The sequence below is a fragment of the Sander lucioperca genome, chromosome 17, assembly GCF_008315115.2.
Source record: "Sander lucioperca isolate FBNREF2018 chromosome 17, SLUC_FBN_1.2, whole genome shotgun sequence".
Classification (NCBI taxonomy): Eukaryota; Metazoa; Chordata; class Actinopteri; order Perciformes; family Percidae; genus Sander; species Sander lucioperca.
Window position 1 is genome coordinate 24,640,523 of NC_050189.1, and position 20,026 is coordinate 24,660,548.

Here is a 20,026-nt window from a genome sequence, read left to right on the forward strand (position 1 = left end):
GTGAAATTAAAAATATTTCTTTCTGATAATTATCTTTATATCAAAAATGTGCTCCAACTGAAACTTACCACTCTGGTTTGATGTCAGTGCATGTGCGGATGTAATTCTTGGTAGTCAGCACAAACTCATTGTAAAGCACCCACTCCGGCTTGTGGTCCAGCACAGTGGATGGGTGCAGCTGTACGACTTGGTTGTCCTTCACCGTCAGGTAATGGCCTGTGCGCTCCAGGTGAGCGATCTGTTCGCACCCACGAGAGAGAAGAGGGTCATCGCGAGTTATAAACACACACAGAGAAGGACAGAAAAAACTATCACACATTTATAAGTGCTAAATTTAATTTTGGTCTGTAATTTAACAATACAGAACCATCAAAATCTCATTAGTAATTGACTGATTTTGATACAAAAGCAGCCTGACGGTAAAGACAAACTACAAGTTTGTAACTGGGCAGTGAGCGATTTTCCCTACTTTGTAGATGGTGAAGCTGCAGTGGCTGTTGTGATTAACCAAGGCAATCAGTCTCAATAAAGGCCTTTCCCGACAAAGACATGATCTCACAAATGCTGTGAAAGCCCCAACACGAGCTGCAAATTTGTCTCCAAGATAAAGGTTAATGTTGACAAATATTTAAATATTAACACCATAATTCAACTTGTCAGGTTGCTTGTTTCAGGTAGCCCTGAAAATGGCTGCTTGCAAAATGCCATTTGTTTCCTTGAGCGAGGAGCAAATTGACTTGATTTCTTTTTATGTGTTAAAAACAAAGCAGCTCTGTGTGTGTGTGTGTTATGTGTTAAAAACAAAGCAGCTCTGTGTGTGTGTGTGTGTGTGTGTGTGTGTGTGTACTTTAAAGGTGGTTATCCATTACAATTAACATCTCAGCTGCATTATCAGTCAGTACTGGGTTTTGCACAAAAACACTTCAAACCCAATGATGGCAAACTTCAATGAGCATCGGAATGGCAGCGAAGCTAGAAAAACACTGAATTTTCACAGATAAACAAAATATAATAATTGGGACGTTTAATGGTGTATTGACATTTATTTTTAAAGAACCGGGATGCTAAATAGCTAAGGTTAGCCAGTTCAAAACGTATACTACTGCAGAATAATACAAACGCAATATGCTTCTATGAGCAAAGAATTTCACAGAGGGACCCTGATGTGACTGACCTGCATGAAGAAGCCAGTGACCAGCGCACGGCGGATGTTGGTGTAGTAGTCTCTATTGCTGAACTCAGTGCTCTTCCGCGGCAGGTTGAAGCGGTCCATGATCCTGGACAACTGTTGCCGTACGTTGTCTGCTGACATCAGCGAGCGGTAGTTGACGAAATTTTCATAGCACCACTGAGTAGAGTCGTGGTCTGTGTGACATGGCCAATTTAGGGTGAGGGACAAATAAAGACAACTATTCAGTGAAGCCAGTGTGCATGAAAGGGACACTCACTTTGTTTAAAGGCGTGGTAGACGTTGAGCAGCGTCATGTGGTCTCCGTCGATGTGGGCAAAGCGCATCTTGGACTCGTCGGCCACCTTCTTAGCCTCCGTGGGTCGGACGAAGCACTGTGGGACTAAACAAGGTTGGTATAGGCCCCAACACGCCGCCCATAGGGATAAGTTAAGCAAATCCCACAGAGAGGAACAAGGCCTCAGCTCAAGAGAGGCACAGAGCACTTCACAGGGCACACTGTATTGTGAAGTGGTTATGGTGGGAGAAGGAGAGGTGGAGGGTCAAAGAGAAGGGGAGAAGGATGGGTTTCTACTTCCTGCTGCACTACAGTATGGCTTTATACACCCAGCTTATAGATGCAAGATAAATCAGTGGTGAAGAGTTCATCCAGAGGACTCTGGTTCTGCCGTCTCCCCTCTGTGAACTTGCTCTGGATTGCTTAAAGTCAAACCTGCTTAATTGTGGCTTTAATGGGTAAAAGCTGTATTTATTGAGCCTCTTGGTTGGTTGCTGTGGCGGCAGCGTTCTCAGGTGTACTTTCGCTGCTTACTCTAATGAACTCAGCAAAAACCTGCCGTCCTGGAACACCTGCTTTAAGTGCACACCACGTCCAAACAGCTAGTTAAATCCATTTCCCCACTCTCAAAGACCCTCGCACTCCCTTCAAAGGCGTCAAGATTCATCTCAATGAGCAGCATTCTGCTTTGGCAAGCCTAACGTGCAATTACTGCTGTAGCATGCTGGTGCTGCTCCAGCTACACCTATACATTTTGTACAGACATGTATTTTCCCCCTTTCTCACAAATAATAGCTGACACCACTGACTTGACTGCACTTATTCTGAGTTTTCAACTTCTGGGATTTATCTATTCATACAGATTAGTCAGTTCTATGTCAAATTTGATAATGAGGGCAAAACTAAAGTAAAAAAAGAAGGGTCAAAGAATGCAAATACATATAAGGGAAGAAGATAAAGAAGCTGCTCAGTATATTTCCTTTAAGCTCATTGGTCATTTCTGAAGCACGGTCCATGAGCACAGGAAATGGAAAGAGCAGCAGCTCAGACCAACACAGCCTGAGCATTACCTGACAACATGGCAGTGATGGACAGGATCTCGTTTGAACAGTTGAATTCACAGCTGGCGATGACCATCTTGGCCAGCTGGGGGTCCAGGGGGAACTCTGCCATCATGGAGCCCAGCTCCGTCAGGTCACCGCCGTCATTGAGCGCTGCCAGGTAGTTCAACAACTCCAGGGCTCGCATCAGGGTCTCTGGGGCTGGGGAAGACAGAATGGGGGAGATGGGCCATTAACAATTGTTCCAAGCCCATGGGCAAAACACAGATGACAGAAATAGAACAATTTCCAAAAGTGTCATTTTTTTTTTCATAAGAGCAAAATGAACATAATTATGTTCATTATGGATTAATCTGACTATCATTTAGGTTTTTGCTAGCCTAGAAATCTAGACGCACCCTAGCAGCAGCAAATGTAATTTGCAGCCAGGGTCAGTCTAGCAACTCTTCGTTGGCTTGCGAGCTGGAAAAACCAAATTCTGGTCAGGCCAATCACATCGTGTATAGAGTCGGTGGGCGGGCTTAACATAAGGACGGCAGAGTTGCGACGATTCCGCGTGAATTCCCTGCTGCTTGAAAACAAAGAAGATGGCTGCTGCTGCTGGCGAACAGCGGCCTTTCGAATCGGTCTCTGGAAGACTTGGAGTTAAGCACTGAAATCATTCTTAAAAAAGGAAGATGTGTTCGGAGTTTTGCCAACCGGATACGGCAAAAATTTAATCTATCAACTAGCGTTGCTCTGGTTGGTTGTAGCGCTATCCTATTGCGTGCAGAGGGAATTTCCGTTTATCCCGCCCCTCGGATTGAGCCCTGCCAATGGTGAGTAATACATTTGTCTACTCTGGCATTAAACATTAGATCAAACGTAACTATTTCAAGGAGGGTCTGGCAAACTTTGCCTGAAGATGTATGTTAAATGTGGCTGGTTGAGGATTTAGAAAGTATGCCCGATTTCCTGTTAGTGTCTTCAAAGTCTAATTAAATTGGCTCCAAGACTGAGGAATCTTGATTTCCTCTTTTTTTTTTTTAACTGTCAAATATGAGTACAACATAACATTCAAGCAAATAAATGTCAAAACATAATTTTATGAAGACATGAACTAGCTTGTTTGCGCAGTAAAAGGAGATCTGCAACCAAAGCAACCAAATATGAAACAAGAAGAAACCCGACAGAAAAGCTGATAAAACAACAGCACCTGCTGTACACGGACCTTTAATAGAAGACAGGTGCAAGTTAAGAAACAACACAGACAGTCAAACAAAAGGAGGCTGTTTTAGTGGCAGGGAGCATGAGGTCAATCAAAATGAGAAGGCTCTGTGTGTGTGTGTGTGTGTGTGTGTGTGTGTGTGTGTGTGTGTGTGTGTGTGTGTGTGTGTGTGTGTGTGTGTGTGTGTGTGTGTGTGATGACCAGAGTTATGCTAGACATCAATTTAGCAGAGAACTAATCACGGCAAAGCTCATTTTTCATCATCCACTCAGGCAATCCTAAACAACTAATGCAATTACAGGGGAGCTTTCTACTTAATGCTTCAACACAAAAGACTTCTACCGCTTGGTTAAAAGATTTTTTCCTCCAGATGCAATTATTGACCTTTGGCTCCCGAGAGCTGAAGCCTAATGACCAGTTGCATGTTAACTGAAAATTAGCTTCAAGCACTGGCTGTGGTGCTCGTTCACTTTCATTTCTCTCAAGTGCCCCCAAAAAAATTCAATTTGTAACAGCAGGGAGGCATTTTTTTATGATTAACAAATATTGATTTGGAGCATCAAAGCTATTTTTATTTTTATTTTTACACAAAGTGAGTGCTGGCCACATTAGTTACCACACCAGTGGCTTGTGTGGGGCTTAACAAAAAGGTGAGAATCTGATTTCCAAGCACTGCTAGCATGATGAACCAGTGTGGAAATTCAATATACACACAACAGGGCTCATCAGAAAGTAAGTATTGACTGCCTCAACACACAAGAATCTGATATATTAACCAAGGGCCAAATCAATGAGACGAAATGCTAAAAGGCACATTACACCACATTGGCTTCGAAAGGTACTTCTTTGGAAATGTCACCAGGCAAATGAATCCCACCCAGCCAAGTCCTTGTGTAAATCGCTACTGATTTCTTTTGGATTTTCCATTTCGTTGGCTGGCTCACACTGTCGCTCTTGTGTTTAGTAAGCGAGGAGCGAGGTAAGCAAAGAGAGAAATAAACGACATATTTGAGCATTCCACAGTAAAAGGAAAAATCAGGGTTCCCATTGAGCTGATGGACATGCTGAAATGGAAAAAGCCACTGGCTTTTGGGGCTGGTATTGTTGATCATCAGGGAGACAATACCTAAACTCAAATTCAATTGAAATTTAAACATCAAGGAACAACAATACAAAACGTGTGTTGCCTAGGCTCTACCACAATAAAAACTGCAGCCTCAAACAAGGTTTTTATGTATTTGACAATTACAAGAATGCCCACCAAAAATGAATTAAAAGCAACAACAAAAAAACCTATAATCTCAAAACTAATGTATACTATTGTTTCATACTGTATTTTTTTTACTCTGACCTGTCCATTTACTCTAAAGGTTGGCCTTTGACACAGCGTATCAAAATTGATCCACTGTAACTAGATGCTATAAAGCTCGTGTCCAGGAACTCTAGCAGACTCAAAGCAGACTTCATCCGCTACACAGAAATAGCTCTGGTTTCCAGCGGGCTAAGGAGGTAGTTAGAAGAAACCTTCTGCCATGAGTGGATCAAAATATATAAAAGATAATCCTCCCTTTTCCCTTCACCCCACTGTTCCCAGTTAGAATCAGCAGACAAGGCCGATCCCATTTGTTGACGCTTACCCTTGCGTTTTGTGAGAAATGTGGGGGTGGGGGTGGAGGTCAGTCACGTTTCACTGGAGGAATAAAAAGGGAAGGCAATAGCCAAGGTGATAGTGCTGCTATTGATGTAACCAATTTCATTCTCAAAATGGCGTTTGCCACGGTGGACGGGGAGAGATGGGTTTAATCTCAGAGGTGAGATGAAAACTATATTATGGTGAGAAAAGGGGGGAGGGAGGGGTAGGTTAAGGATAGGGAAAGGAGGGGTGGTCTCCGCGGGAACACACACTCTCCTGGAGAATGCCATAACTTGGCACTTCAATGAAAGTCAGTCTGTTTTTTGGCCTAGATCCAGCATGATTCAAATGTACAAGAAATATGAAATACAAACAGAGACAGAAACATAAATGGACTGATCAGCCAGAATACTAACTCCACACGTCACTCTATTGTCCCACTTTGAACAGCAATAATCTAAACTTGAGTGTTCATAAAAACTGCACAACAATACTACTGTGTAATCCATGTCTGTCAGAGCGCTTATACTCAAATCTCCCAACATTCACTATGCAGTATTTGTTATCTGCCAAGATCATTTTATCTTTGCTTTGTCGTTTTTCCCCCAAGCTCCCAAGTGACATAGCCAACCCAGATTTGATATTGTACATGAAACAACCACAGTTCAACTGAATATAGATTTTACAGCAGAGTTTCATGTCTTTATGGGACTGACTAGACATGTGTCTTTATAAGCCAAAAAATAAATTAGGCTAGTATTTTTTTGTCCATACTAACCTGGTGGGTCCATGAAGTCAAAGTGCACCAGGTCATCAATACCCAGTTTCTTCAGCTGCAGCACCACAGAGCCCAGATTAGACCTCAGAATCTCTGGATACGTGTTGTCCTGTGCCAGTTAAGAGGTACGAGACGAACCCAAGGAACAATTCAAAACAAATTAGTCAGGGAGCTTACTATCTCCTCATGCGTCACTCGTATGTCAACTTGAACAGAGACCAGGAGTCTAGGGCATTTGAAGGGCTATTTAACTTCTTTAAAAAATTCCCTTTGCCACTCAGCGTGACGTGAAAGAATTAGCCTGTTAAAGTGGGGAACTGGGCCTCAGCAGGTTCATTTGTCACAAGGTGGCTGTATCGTTAGCACAGGTTATGAGGAAGGATGGAGGCAGTGTGGTTTAGCACCAAGCTCTTGGAATTATAATTCACCTGAATCATGGATTCTAAGAGCAAATATTGCATAATAAAGAGCTTTTCCAGCTAGAGGGCTGCTTTGGGGCAATACAAAGTGCTTGTGGCATTGGAGAATATGAAAATCAAACATGTCATAACATTTCTAACCATTTCCAGACCGCATTATTTCCTACCTGCATTTCTGTCTTGTAAGCTTTCTCTGTGTAAAGGCGGAAACACTTCCCTGGGCATGTCCGCCCAGCACGACCTGCCCTCTGCTGGGCCGAGGCCTTGCTGATGGCTGTAACCAAAAGGGATTCCACTCTGATACGTGGGTTATATACCTGATAGCAAAGGGAAAAGATGAATTTCAGGTTAATAAAAAAAATTAAAACACAATGTAGATTTTCTAGAGTTAAAAAAAAAAAAAGGGAGTTAAACACATACTAACACCCACAATCTACTACTTGTATATACAAGCAGCTTCAGAAAATGTACAATAATAAAATCCACCATAACGCATATATAATCTCTTTTTGCGTCTGACTTGGCTCCTACCTGGTGAAATGTCAGAGGAATAAATAACTGGCTTTTCCATCTTTGCAGCTGTCAGGTGTGCACTGCTATGTTTATCTGGGGATTCTCAGGCAACAGACACAGATGATCGCAGCAGATAAAGAGTGGTGGGGAGAAGGGGGAAGCTAACCTTTTGCTTGGCAAATCCGGGATCAATTACAAACACCACGCCATCGATGGTCAGGGATGTCTCGGCGATGTTTGTTGACACGACAACCTGTGGAAATGAGAACGGATGGGTTAAGAAATGACCCACCCGGGGTGGTATGGAGGGACAGATAAGACCTCAGACTCTGGTGCTAGACCTTGCATCAAGTCAGTTTTACATATGATCATCAGTTTTTTAGGAAATACATTCCAACATGCAAGCATTAAAATACAGAGAACTCAACAACGTGGACATTTCAGGGATTAAGGTAGTTTCTTCTGTTGAAATATTATTAAACAAAGTCCATTACTTAATTTGGATTCTCATTCAATTATTTAAAAGTGCTTTGTACAATCACAAAAAATAGTGCTTTCCTACAGTGGAGCAGTTCAAAAATCATAGTCCTTCTTAAGCAGAGTTTTCCCTGGTTTTGTTAAGAAATCAGCTCTCCTCTCTCATTAAGTTCTCTGCAGAGTTTTTCAAAATAACAGAAAATAGTTGATGTAATGGTTCGGTTTAGGTGGCCTGCTTTTTGCTCTACAATGGTTACTGCTTTCATCCAAGTGTATTTTCTTCCCCCTAAATGAGGGCTGCTGTATATCTCCCATGTGAACCCAGCATGTATCTTGAAATTTGGAACACTGCTGTCTGTGGACATGCCAACTCTGCACGGCTCATTGTCACCGACTGGCTGTTGCTGTGTGCTACGCAATAATGGCTCCTCCAAAGCTGTGCTTCAACACAACCAGAGGCACTGGAAATGTTTGCATTGCATTTCAGTTTGAAATATTTACAAAATCATTGACCACATCATCTGATAATTTATAAGGAATGCAAAAGTGGTGTTAATACAGGAGGAGGCTTATGGGGCAACTCTTATAGCATGGTGGTATGGTACCAGGTCAGATGTCACTGTTAACCACCTCTGCACAAAGAAATACTGCAAGAAGAGGAGACAAGTAGAGGAAGAATAAGTGAAATGAAAAGCTGCTTGGTTTCTAATAACCTGCACCATCTCCCAGTCTCAGATCTTTTTCTATTACAATTATCCCCTATAGCAAGGCTGTCCATGCAAAATCACAGCTGAATTGGAGAAAAAAAAAAAAAAAAAAAGTCACATCACCCTATGGGTCTCTTGCTGTCAGCATATACAAACAGCGGGAAGGGGGTGGAAGAGGGGAGGAGAGGAAGACAGATTTGCAGTTGCTCTCACGCAAACCTTGACCGCCGCTGAGTTCCCCTTATATAACAGCTGAAACAGACTGGACAGAGAAACTCTTTAGACCAGGGGTCTTCAACGCTTGTCGAACCAAGGACCCCCTTAACTGAAAGAAAGACTGAGCAGGGACACCCTTGTATAAAATGAAGTTGCATATTAAACTGGGCCTACAATAACGTGTAGGGCGGCCTAAAGTCTTTATAAATATATTTTTGGCATACAATAGTAAGATATTAAAATAATAATTATTGGCATGATTTTATAAATCATCTTTTAATGTCAAACATACATGTGGCCCAGTGAATCCTTAGGATTAACTGTATCTTTGGATGGCTATCTTAGTGACTACCTTACCTATAGGCCAGTAAGCCTATCATCAGTGGGGATTTATATTTGCTTATAATATGTTGGATTCATGTTAAGACATTTAAAAAAAAAATTTAATTTAAAAAATTAACAATAATTTGGAGACCCCCCTGCAGTGACTCTGAGGACTCCCTAGGGGTCCCGAGCCCCCTGTTGCAGATATCTGTTTTAGACATATCAAAGTGTTTCAGACTGTGGTGACTGGATCATAGTCCACTCTACTGGCAACTGCTACTCCACTGTCATAGCTCAATATGCAAGTGGGTGTTTGGTAAAATGCCTCTCCACACTTCAATATCTCTCGCTTGCTCACTTGCTCAACATCTACCAAGACAGGAACAAGCTGTAGTCTGACCTAAGCAGTCATTTGGTGGTAGCCGTCTGCTTTCTTGGTAGTCCTCACGATGGAATGCCAAGCACAAAACCAAACAGTTCTCTGTAGTCTTTGCTGATACAGGTCCTTAGAACCAATTTTGCACACTTGACACACTTCCTTTGTAGCTGTCTTCAGCTGTCTTCAAGCTGTGAGCCTTACAGACTTTTTAAATCCCACCTTTTACCTGAGAATGCCTGACTGTTTAGTTATTCATGCCAGGGAGGGCCTTTTTCCCCCTCTCATTCAGCCCTTGACCTCGGGTAGTTCACCTGTCGCAAGACCTACTCCCCTTAGTATTCAAGCAGAGGAATGAAGAGATGGCAATAAACGCCTGTATGAAACTGATCAGACTGCGGTATCTGGCAAATGGTTGGGGGCTTGTTCGTGTATTTCTTAGATGAATGGCTGTCTAGATCTGATTGACATGAGCACTCCATGACAAATGTGAGTTGAAAATAATATGGGCTGTCAATATAATAACCAGCTTAGTGGGAATACACAAACACCAAATGCGAGGTTCAAAAGTATAACGTACACATATTTTTCCACAGTAAGAACTTAATGCAATGTAACATAGCCATTATCTGCTTTTGTTTCCACTGTTTTCCATCTGCTTCGGGGACGAGTTCCTTTTAATAGACGAAAAAGTAGTTCAAGGGTTGCCAACCGTGCTGTCAATCATGATTGGTCGAACAGATGTGCAGATGTGGCGACACTAGGGCTCGGCAATATATCGATATTATATCGATATCGTGATATGAGACTAGATATCGTCTTAGATTTTGGATATCGTAATATGGCATAAGTGTTATCTTTTCCTGGCTTTAAAGGCTACATTACAGTAAAGTGATGTCATTTTCTGAACTTACCAGACTGTTCTAGCTGTTCTATTATTTGCCTTTACCCACTTAGTTATTATATCCACATTACTGATGATTATTTATCAAAAATCTCATTGTGTAAATATTTTGTGAAAGCACCAATAGTCAACCCTACAATATTGTTGCGGTATCGATATCGAGGTATTTGGTCAAAAATATTGTGATATTTGATTTTCTCCATATCGCCCAGCCCTAGGCGACACATCACAGCACAGATGACGACAGCAAGCACAACAATAACCATCGTTTTACTACTGCATCTATATCAAATAGGACAACCAACAATAAAGAACAACATTGGAGAACGCTTGAGGAAACCATCGGTCCAGTGAGCTAGAGTGTGCGTTTGGAAATGATAAGGTGTACCAAAGGTTTTCTCAGTGTCTGGCAGAAATGGAGATACAACTTATGGCCAAAAAGTGCAGGGAAACAAATCTGTAGATGAAACAAGATTAGGGCTGCACGATTAACCTAATCGCAATGTCACTCTGTGCGATTACATAACCGCAAAAACTGCGATTCTAAACAAAAGGTGTGCTGTGTGCGTGACAGTCTCTGTGTGCACTGCAGTTTCCACATTGTAACACCCTTCACTTAAAGATGCAGTAGGCAAGTCTTATAAAACCAACTTTCTGTCATATTTGCTGAAACTGACCCTATGTTCCAGTAGAACTACATGAAGCAGGTAATATAAAAAAATAAAATCCGGCTCCTCTGGCACCACCTACAGCCTGTAGTGCGATTTGCAAAAATCCACAGCTCCCTGTTCAGATGTACCAATCAGGGCCGGGGGGTGGGGGTGTCTAACTGTGTGTCAATCACTGCTCATGCACACACATTCATTCTCCCTTGTGGGGGGAGGAGCTTAGGAGACCGTTTGGGCTTTAGCAGAAAGGGGGGGAGGGACTGAGAAGTTGTCGATGTTCAAATTCTTTGGCTAAGTCCTGGACCTTCATAATCCTACCTACAGCACCTTTAACACTTTCTTAACAACAGATGAAGCCACAGTGTATTAAGAAGCTTGGTGTTTTTATTGTTTACTGTTAACTCACTTTACATCGTCTTTGCTATCTCTTTTTCCTCTCGCTTTTCCCTCACACAGCCGCTACGCTTAATCCGACACCGCTCACCGGCAGTCGCTCTTGCTTCACCAATCACACACTGTCACTCACTCAGCGCCAGCTGTTCTCGCTCTCACGAATGCCTGATTTATGCTGCTGTTGAATCTACGTTGAATCTGCCCTCATAATACAAAATGTATTATTTTAATAAGAATTTATATTTTTCTTATTTATTGTTCTATTTCTTTCATTTGTACTGTTGAACAGAGCAAACACACACACAGACTTGATATTTAATTTGGTAAAGTATTAAGTTATTTAAAAAGTTTATGTAACTTTATGCTCGTATAACTTTGTATGTTCAAGTTGAGGAAATACACATTTTAAATTCCAGTATTTTGTGCATTTGACTAGATAATCTAGTGATACTAAGACTCATGATACAATTGTATCGCAATCGCAGTATTGTAAATCGCAATATGACTTTTTCTCCAAATCGTGCAGCCCTCAACAATATTATAGAGAAATAAAGGACCACTCGGACGCAAACGGAAAAACTATGAAGTTGTTTGGCACGCTGATAACACTGTTTTCCCATAAATGTGAAAAAAAAACAGCATCACTACTTTGTTGTTGGTCCCACCACTGCCTACTTCAACCTCCTACCAAACAGCACAGAAAATGACTTAGTTGGTCCCGCTTTTGCCTTTTAAATGGCATATAACTGAAATGTCCCAGGTTGTAAAATTGAGTAAAAACTGAGGGAGAAACCTAGTACCAAAGACTCCTAAATCCTCCTTAAAGTTTAGTTTATGTGAAGCCCCAGGTAATGGGTTCCTGAAGTGGAAAAGGACCATCAGTGGCCTAAAGATACAGAAGAATTACACCTCTAGAAACCTATTAGCCACACTGTGGCAGTCTGAAATAATAAAAAAAGAGACCAGGCTATCAGACAGTGTCTCATGACATACACTATATGCCAGCGACCAACGTCCCAGCAAGGAATGAAAGGCATGGAATGCTTCAAAGTCCAGTTAACAAATGGACTAGGTGAGGTTGCCACTGTCCTGCGTGTTGGGACACAGTCAGGGCTCCAGCAGATGCTACACATGACACCCTCTCACATTTCATGATCATATGGGTGGCTCATTGACTGCATTGATTCTGAAGGATTATCCGGGCTAGGGCCATTACACTGAATGCAGGCTGGCTCCTTCCAGTCTGTTCCTGCACTGGATAATCCTGGCTTCTTCATCAGTAATATCATTAGAGCATCATCTCTGCATGTTATTTCTGGGTTATTACCTGCAGGAGAGCAAGTACTAAGGCTAACACAGGCAATCTTTCACATTACCTGCTGGGAAACACAGCCTTGTTGAAAAATAAAGCCTTCCTCTGACTGGGGAAAAGGAGAACGTGCCTTGAGCAGCATCTACGCACGCACATTCAAAGCTCATTGAAATGGATACGTGGCAGAATCACGAGTGACATTTAAGGGAATATTCCAAACGTGACACAATGCTCAAAACAAACCTCAAACACTCAGCACAGCACATTTGTTAAAGACAATCTTTGAGATGCTGGAAAGCAAAGTGAGATTATAGTCTTTGTTTGTAATTAGTCAATTGCTGCCTTGGCCTCTAAATGATTAAACTGTTCAAAAACAGAAGATCAGTGGCTTTCCTGGAGAAATAGAGCAATGACGAGCTAGTGCTTTATGTTAATTGAGGGATGCCTAATGCAGTCGTTAGAATGCATAGCAGCACACGTCGCAAACCTTAATTTTTTTTCACTACTTCCTCTTGGGCTGGCTTGGATGACATCTCTGCATTTTTCAATTGATGAGCCACTCAGTCACTTTTGGAGGAGAGGCACTTTTACTTCAAGCACGGCAACTTTAGATGCCACCTCCAGCAACTCAACAAGCACCTGACAAACTGATCTTGAGGGGGGGAAAAAAGGCATTGACTGTGCTGTTCTGAAGTGGTTGCTGGGTTGACAGGTCAGAGGTCATGCTGTCATTACATTCACTGTATTTTCTGGATTAACATAACTCATGGGAACCAGGGAGAAGTTGCTGCAGACCTCTGCTATTCAGCTGTTATTCAGCACGCCCACCACTAGTGGAAAATCATTGTATCCTCCTAGTTGTATTACGTCTGACAGATGTATGCAAACTTGCAGGGCCATGCAGGTACTATTGCAAGAGCCACGTAATATTTAAATCTGTCCCTATGCAACTATGGCCCTGTTTCATGTCAACATCCCTTTGAACAGCAGAGACAAACACTGAGAATGATATTTTGATCTTAACTAACACTGGGTAATCAAACTACTAAGAATGCTGAGCATCTAAAGCCAACATTCAAGCAGAAAGCTGGAAGAGATGAAACTATAAAACTGTGATGGTGCTAGTGTGTCAAATGTTTGATCCAAACCTTGTGGGGTAACCAGCCTGTGCCGCACTGGAAATGTAAACTTGATAACACACTTGATCCCTCTTTAATGCCATGCCAAATAATACTTTTTGTAAAATTTCTGATTAATTGCATATTAAATCACATTGAGAGGAATCCTATATTCCCAAAATCCAGGTTGAATTGAGCATTTAGCAAGTACTGTAATGTGTTTAACTTTGACAGCCCATAACTATTTTCACTGCTCATATGTCAGCCTGATCTGCCTCAATTAGAGGGGTTGTAGCAATGAGTCATTCATCAACACCATCCCATATCAGATGCTGGGGTTGAATGTTTGCTCATTCACTGGCAGTGGTGATATTCTGTCAGATCCCTGGCCAACAGTGTGACAGCACAGGTGGTGCTGCTACTCTGGTGATGAGCCCATCTGAATAGAAACTGTCAACACAAAAGAGCCAAATTGTCTCGTGTCTGTACCAATAAGAGGATCACCCACTCCTCTGAGATTAAGTGATTGAGGAAGAAGAAGCCGACGCACAGCAAGAAAAGTCCTGTTTTTGATCAGCTCATATAACGTGCACCTTCCGCATGGCTTCATGTGGCAGAGGTCTTAGGCCTCCTCTCTGAGCAGCAGCAGGGCCTGTGCAAATGTAGTGGAAAGATAAAAATGACTGAGAATGCAGTGCTTTCCTCAGGCTCAGAGGGCATGAGTAATACCCCAGTTATAATTTAGAGCAGAGAATCGCATGCTGACAAAAGCAGCATATGTTGTGTGAGTCAGTTCTGCGCTAAAGCTGAGAAAGGGAAAAAAGTTTCAGTCCCTACCTTCCAGCTCTCTTCCTTTCCCCACCTTATTCCCCATCTGGCCTTTCTACATCATTTTCTCTTTCACTCACCCTCTCCCTTAAACTCCCCACTTCAACCTCCCCCTCCGAGTGTTTTTATAGCAACAAGGCCGTTATACCTTCCTTCCGATGGCGCCACTTGGTTTATTGGGTGGGGGTGGCTCAAAGATCCTCTGCTGCTGCTGTGGAGGCAGCGTGGAGTAAAGCGGGATGATCTTGATATCACCGACTTCCGGCCCCAGGTCGTCGACCTCCCTCTTGATTCGCTTGCAGGCTTCATCAATTTCCTGAAAGATGGAAGTGCAACAATTAATCCGGGCGTCACCTGTGTATGTAAACAGCAAACTCAAAACAGGCTCTGAACAACACCTGGATGAACAATGGCGGTGAATCTGGATGATAGGGGAAGGTGCAAGAAGACGGCCGGGGAAACCGTGGTTCCCTGCTACAGTACATTTGTTCTACCTATCGCTCCATCTGACGGAGGAAATTAAACCTGGACTGCAGTATGCATTGCTGAACTCCCTGTGGCTCTGTTGTCAAATGCAGCAATCATGGAAAACATGGACGAGCAAGCTCCGAAGGCATGCACGTGCACCCACACACCCACACACACACACACACACACACAGAAACAGGGTTCATTATTCCACAGCGCAGTATTGTAGGGGGGAATGTGAGATGAGACTGCAGCACTGATGCATAACCAGCGGCAAATCATGGCAGATCAGTTTAGTGAAGCTGAACGTTCTAGAGCCGGTGGGCTGGCAGACAGACACAGCGACCTGAGTAGCACCAGGAAGAAAGCATAGTGAGCACAAGGCTAGGGCCTTTTTTCTAAAGGCTTATTGGACTACACTAATAAAGATACTAAATATATCTACATATTCTACATGCAACCCATTAACATAGAAGTAGTCATTTTATTTTACCTACTTACATTTTTAATCATCGTACTTAAAGGTTTAAAGTAGGTTCTGGTATGGCCTAAACTACCATGGACATAACAGATTTTCATTTTCCAAGCAACTCCCGCTGTTAAGAACCAATTTCTTTGTTTTTGCTAACAACAATCATTTAATCCTCATGAAGCAGCAGTTACTATATGTTTCATGTTACAGCCTATACTGTTGCACCACCTGCAGGCCCATGGGAGCAATGCAGCAACTTTTCAAAGAGAGGAGTCAGGAGTCAATGAACAGGAACCAGAATTATTTCCCTGATGCTTTTAAACTGAAAAGGAGCTACATCAGAGCTCTTTATCATGCATGTTGGCTAAGAAATCAATCCACACAAATTCTCAGATCCTTTTGTTTCCTTTTCTAAAAGCATACTGTGCTGAAATTAGTGACTGAAGCGGACTTGATTTGTACCACTGTGTGAGGCCAGTAACATGTACTTTGACATGAGAAAGCACCACGGTGATGTTCCCTGTTTTCCTTCTAGACTGCAAGTGTGTTATTAGCCCTGTTGTCCCCTTGTTCATCGCATTAAGTCAAACCCTGCTGATGGCCCAGTGCCTCTTAATCAACACACTGACAAGTAGAAAACGGTAAATCTGAATGGATTGGTAAAATTAGCCTGGGTATTAATAGCCTATAAAGCCTCTGGATGCAGCAGCTGCCATGGAGAAAAAAAAAATGGCCCTCTTTGCCAAAGTGCCAGAAGCAAGCTGGCTGTCCCTCCCTTAGGGACAGCAAGACAGAGTGTCACACACACACACACACGCACGCACGCACGCACGCGCACACGTTGGCCAGTGTTGGGAACCTGTCCACCAGCTCTCCCTGCCACCCCAGAAGCAACAATCTACGGCCAAGCTAATAACCGACACATTTAGGCACTCCTAGCAAACAACCCCCGCCAATCCCGACGTTTTGATGTTAGCTGCTGAGGGGGAAGCTTAAATATTAGGACTTATCTTTGCTCAACAGCTGTGATAAGTTTCAACTTTCTTGTTTGGAGTTGGTGCTTCAGCTCTATTTGTTTGCGGAAGCAAAAAAAAAAGGAAGAGAGTCCTGTGCATTTTGCTTTCACCAATTCTAAATTAAAGTCACATAAAAACTATCTAGTATATGGATCTGCATCCCAATCATTAGCCTACATCAAAGTTGCTGGGAGACTGAAGAGGTTAAGAAGCGCTTGAGGGGTGTGCTGCAGTACCCTTTGAACACCCATCTCTGCCAGACCTACTACACTTTAACTTCTTTAACCCAATTAGGAGAGGGTGATAATGAACTCACCGTGGAAGTGCTCTCAGTAATGCCTTAGCTTGACACAGTGCAGGGGGGGGGGGTATAAATCAACAAATTACATCTAACTGCATGAGCAATGTTCAACATTGCCTGCAAATATACCAGACTTTTCAACACATTCACAGGAGTGACTATCAGTGTTTCTAGCCATCCAAGCAGCTGGGATACCACTAAACCTAAAATCAATTACCAGCCTTCAAAGGAGACCACTTCAAACACCATGCCCTCCAATGACTTCATCCCCTTCGTAACAAGCCGCATATTGATCCTGCTTTGGCTAATGAAAACTGACGTAGGTGCACTGCCACAGTCAAGCCAATGTTGAGTGACAAATAATCACTGCTAATAAACAACCCAATACAAGATGTGATTGGGGAAGCCAGAAAGACACACAACTACATGAGTTTTAAAGATCCCTTGTGTAGATCAAAAATTGGTAGGGTGTAGCAAAAGTCCAAAATGTCATTTAAATTGCCAGAGCAATTTGTGGTGCATTCATACCAGTTACATTCTCCTTTACAACCACAAGTAATCACATGGTCTCCAACACCATTTTGTCAGAGTGCTGAGAGAATAATCATACCAGCACAGGCACTGTTGGCTCTGACAGGCTCCTCCTGTCAAATGATCGGAACATTGAAACATTTGTTGGTGCTGTGTGTGTGTGTGTGTGTGTGTGTGTGTGTGTGTGTGTGTGTGTGTGTGTTCACCCTGCTGTGACCAAATTCATCATTTTGGGCATGAACCTTGCCCTCCATTACACTTCAGTGGACAACATTTGCAGGGAGGTGGAAAAAATAATAAATGACTTAATTTCAGAGATTTGTGGGAAGGGCAGAATCTGGGTCACTACTGTCGTCGTCGTCGTCGTCGCTCGTCCCCCCCCTTCACAGTGCAAATCCTGGTGCTTCCCAAACAGGCACACTCACGTGCATGAACATCTATCAAACTGAGGATTAATAATTTCCTGTGCAGAGGGTGCACGAGTGTGTGCTCATGACACAGTGTACGTGAGTAACTCATCTATGTAATTACATTAAGATGCTAACTTTGGAGATGTATAAAATCTTTGCACAAGTTTATAACCTTGTTCGTTGGGTTTGTTCGTTCTTCAAAAATACCAATAACGAGGGCTCGGCTGCCGGCATCGCTACCTACCTATTACAATGAAATTAAACGAAAACGTAGAGACGACGAGGAACATGGCACGTGTTGGGGGTGGTCCCAAGTTAGAAACGTCAGTAGCAAATATCTGATCAAATTTGCGGTTTATTAATGATCGTTAATGACTGTTAGGCCACGGAAAAGGCCTAGGAAAAGAAAGGCTGATGACAGTCATGATGAAGCTGAGGTTAGTTGGATCAAATTAAGAAGGAGGGGAGGCGGGTATTTTGTCAATGTGAAAATGCCCAGCAGGAGTTATTTGATTTCATTCTTGTAGGTTGCTTAATCAAGCAATGTATTGCATTATTGGACAGGACGACGGGTAGTACAGGTGAGACAGGAAAAGTATGGAAAGAAAGGTGAGAGGACAGCAGGGAGAGGAAAGAGGCAAGAAGTATTGAAGCATTTTATTAAACATATTCGACATCTACAACTGTGTACAAATATGTGTGTAAAGCCTGTCTTGTGTAAGCTGACGCGTTAAATATCTTCCGGCGGCGCAAAATGAAAAAACGTTCACTCTTCAGCACCACTGCTGGAAATAATCCTAAGGGAAACACTGTAATGGACAATGACACAAATCATTTAACCTGGCTTTTGTAGAACAAAACCTAAGGAGTGGTACCTCTTGTCCAGTGAGGAAGAGCAGAAGGTCCCCTTCATCCACCTCACACATGTGGATCTGGATCACAGTGCGGATGGCCGCCTCCAGGTAGTCCCGCTCAGGTTCCGGCGTGTAGAAAATCTCCACAGGGTGGGTGCGTCCGGGGATGGTTAGCAGTGGGCAGTTGTCAAAGTACACCTGGAACTTTCCGGCATCGAGCGTGGCACTCATGACGATGACCTGGACAGAGAAGAGCACAGGGATAGGAGAGACAAGTCTGTGAAGGACAATGTATTCATAAAAGAGGTGAAAGGAAAGATAAAGGTAAAAGTAAAGACAGCAGAGTGTAAATGACTGTGGTGATTATGGGAGTGAGCACTGAAGTGTAGAATGAGTTAACATTTCATATGGCTTGATGATAATTAAGGGTAAGGACACATGCTAAGTGGATAAGGGTGCAACCAAATACAGAATAGATGAAGAGTGCAAAAAGCTATACAGGATGGATCATGCTTTGAATCCAAATTTAGGGTGAGGGAGCTGGCACGAACCCAAGATGGTGTCTATAGTGTAGAACTTGGCATTACACTCCAAGTCACTGACCTACACAGAGCTATGACAGTCCTTGTTCCTGATGTTTGGTACACAATGTTCTCCCCAGAGCCATTAGATAGAGCGCATTAGGATTCTGATGGGAAACGCGTCTCCCATTTTCAATCTCAAACATTTTCAGGTGCCAGTGTCTCGGCATTTCGCTTTACGCTCCGCGAGACATCATAATTGCTCTTAATCAAGGCAAATTAAACTTTCAAATTTGGTAGGGGACAGGGATGAAGGAGATAGAGGGGTGTGGGTGGATGATCATTCCCAATAACCTAGACCTCATTTAACAGTCCGCGAACAACAATCTAACCTTTGATTCCACACTGACAAACAACTAGTCGTTATCCATCTGCTTTATGAGAAATATGTCTGGCACAGTCTGCCTATAAAGCGCCTGCCTGCCTGTACGCTCCCATCCACACCGACACATTGCTATTCTCCCCCTGGATGATTGGCTCAAAATGGGGCTGACTCTAGGAGCAATCTCCACTCGTGCTGCGGTGCAGAATAGATGTGCATTTCTGAGCCCAACAGCAACATTTCTCTTTTCGCTACAGATACACAGCTGTCAGACATGGGGACACTGTCAGGAGAAATGTGACAAAAGGGAAGAGTGACAGAAGAGGGAAATAAACACTGGCTGTCACAGAATTTATCCTGCAGGAAGTAATGGTTAGGGCTTTAACAGTGTTTTGAAGGCATTAAGTGGGACATATTTGTGGAAACAAATCAGACTACTGTCAAGAGTACTTTCAACACCAAGTCGGGAGATAAGACAAGTGACATTTGACTTTCCAGAATAAATAGCAAATGTAGGTGCTGGATAAATGGTCACATTAAGCTTTAGGAACTTACACTACCTTTTAAATAATCCACATGCTTTTAAATGGTTGCAATAGCTAATCCTGAGGCCATAAAAAAGACGCTTGTTTCCCATATTTATCAAATATACTGAAGAAACTTAGAATATT

The 20,026-nt window shown here is 42.7% G+C and overlaps 1 protein-coding gene across 2 annotated transcripts in view; it reads right to left on the reverse strand.

Moving 5' to 3' along the window:
* LOC116039881 (pre-mRNA-splicing factor ATP-dependent RNA helicase DHX15-like) overlaps nt 1–20,026 on the reverse strand; it is a 29,350-nt gene that overhangs the window by 3,165 nt on the left and 6,159 nt on the right. For both annotated transcript variants that reach the window (XM_031284977.2, XM_031284978.2), the window contains exons 5-13: nt 18,474–18,692; nt 14,549–14,716; nt 7,244–7,330; nt 6,732–6,881; nt 6,146–6,254; nt 2,537–2,728; nt 1,449–1,571; nt 1,175–1,365; nt 69–238 (exon numbers count right to left, since the gene is read on the reverse strand). In XM_031284977.2, coding sequence (XP_031140837.1) covers nt 69–238; nt 1,175–1,365; nt 1,449–1,571; nt 2,537–2,728; nt 6,146–6,254; nt 6,732–6,881; nt 7,244–7,330; nt 14,549–14,716; nt 18,474–18,692 — 1,409 coding nt within the window. The remainder of the gene's footprint in view (nt 1–68; nt 239–1,174; nt 1,366–1,448; nt 1,572–2,536; nt 2,729–6,145; nt 6,255–6,731; nt 6,882–7,243; nt 7,331–14,548; nt 14,717–18,473; nt 18,693–20,026) is intronic.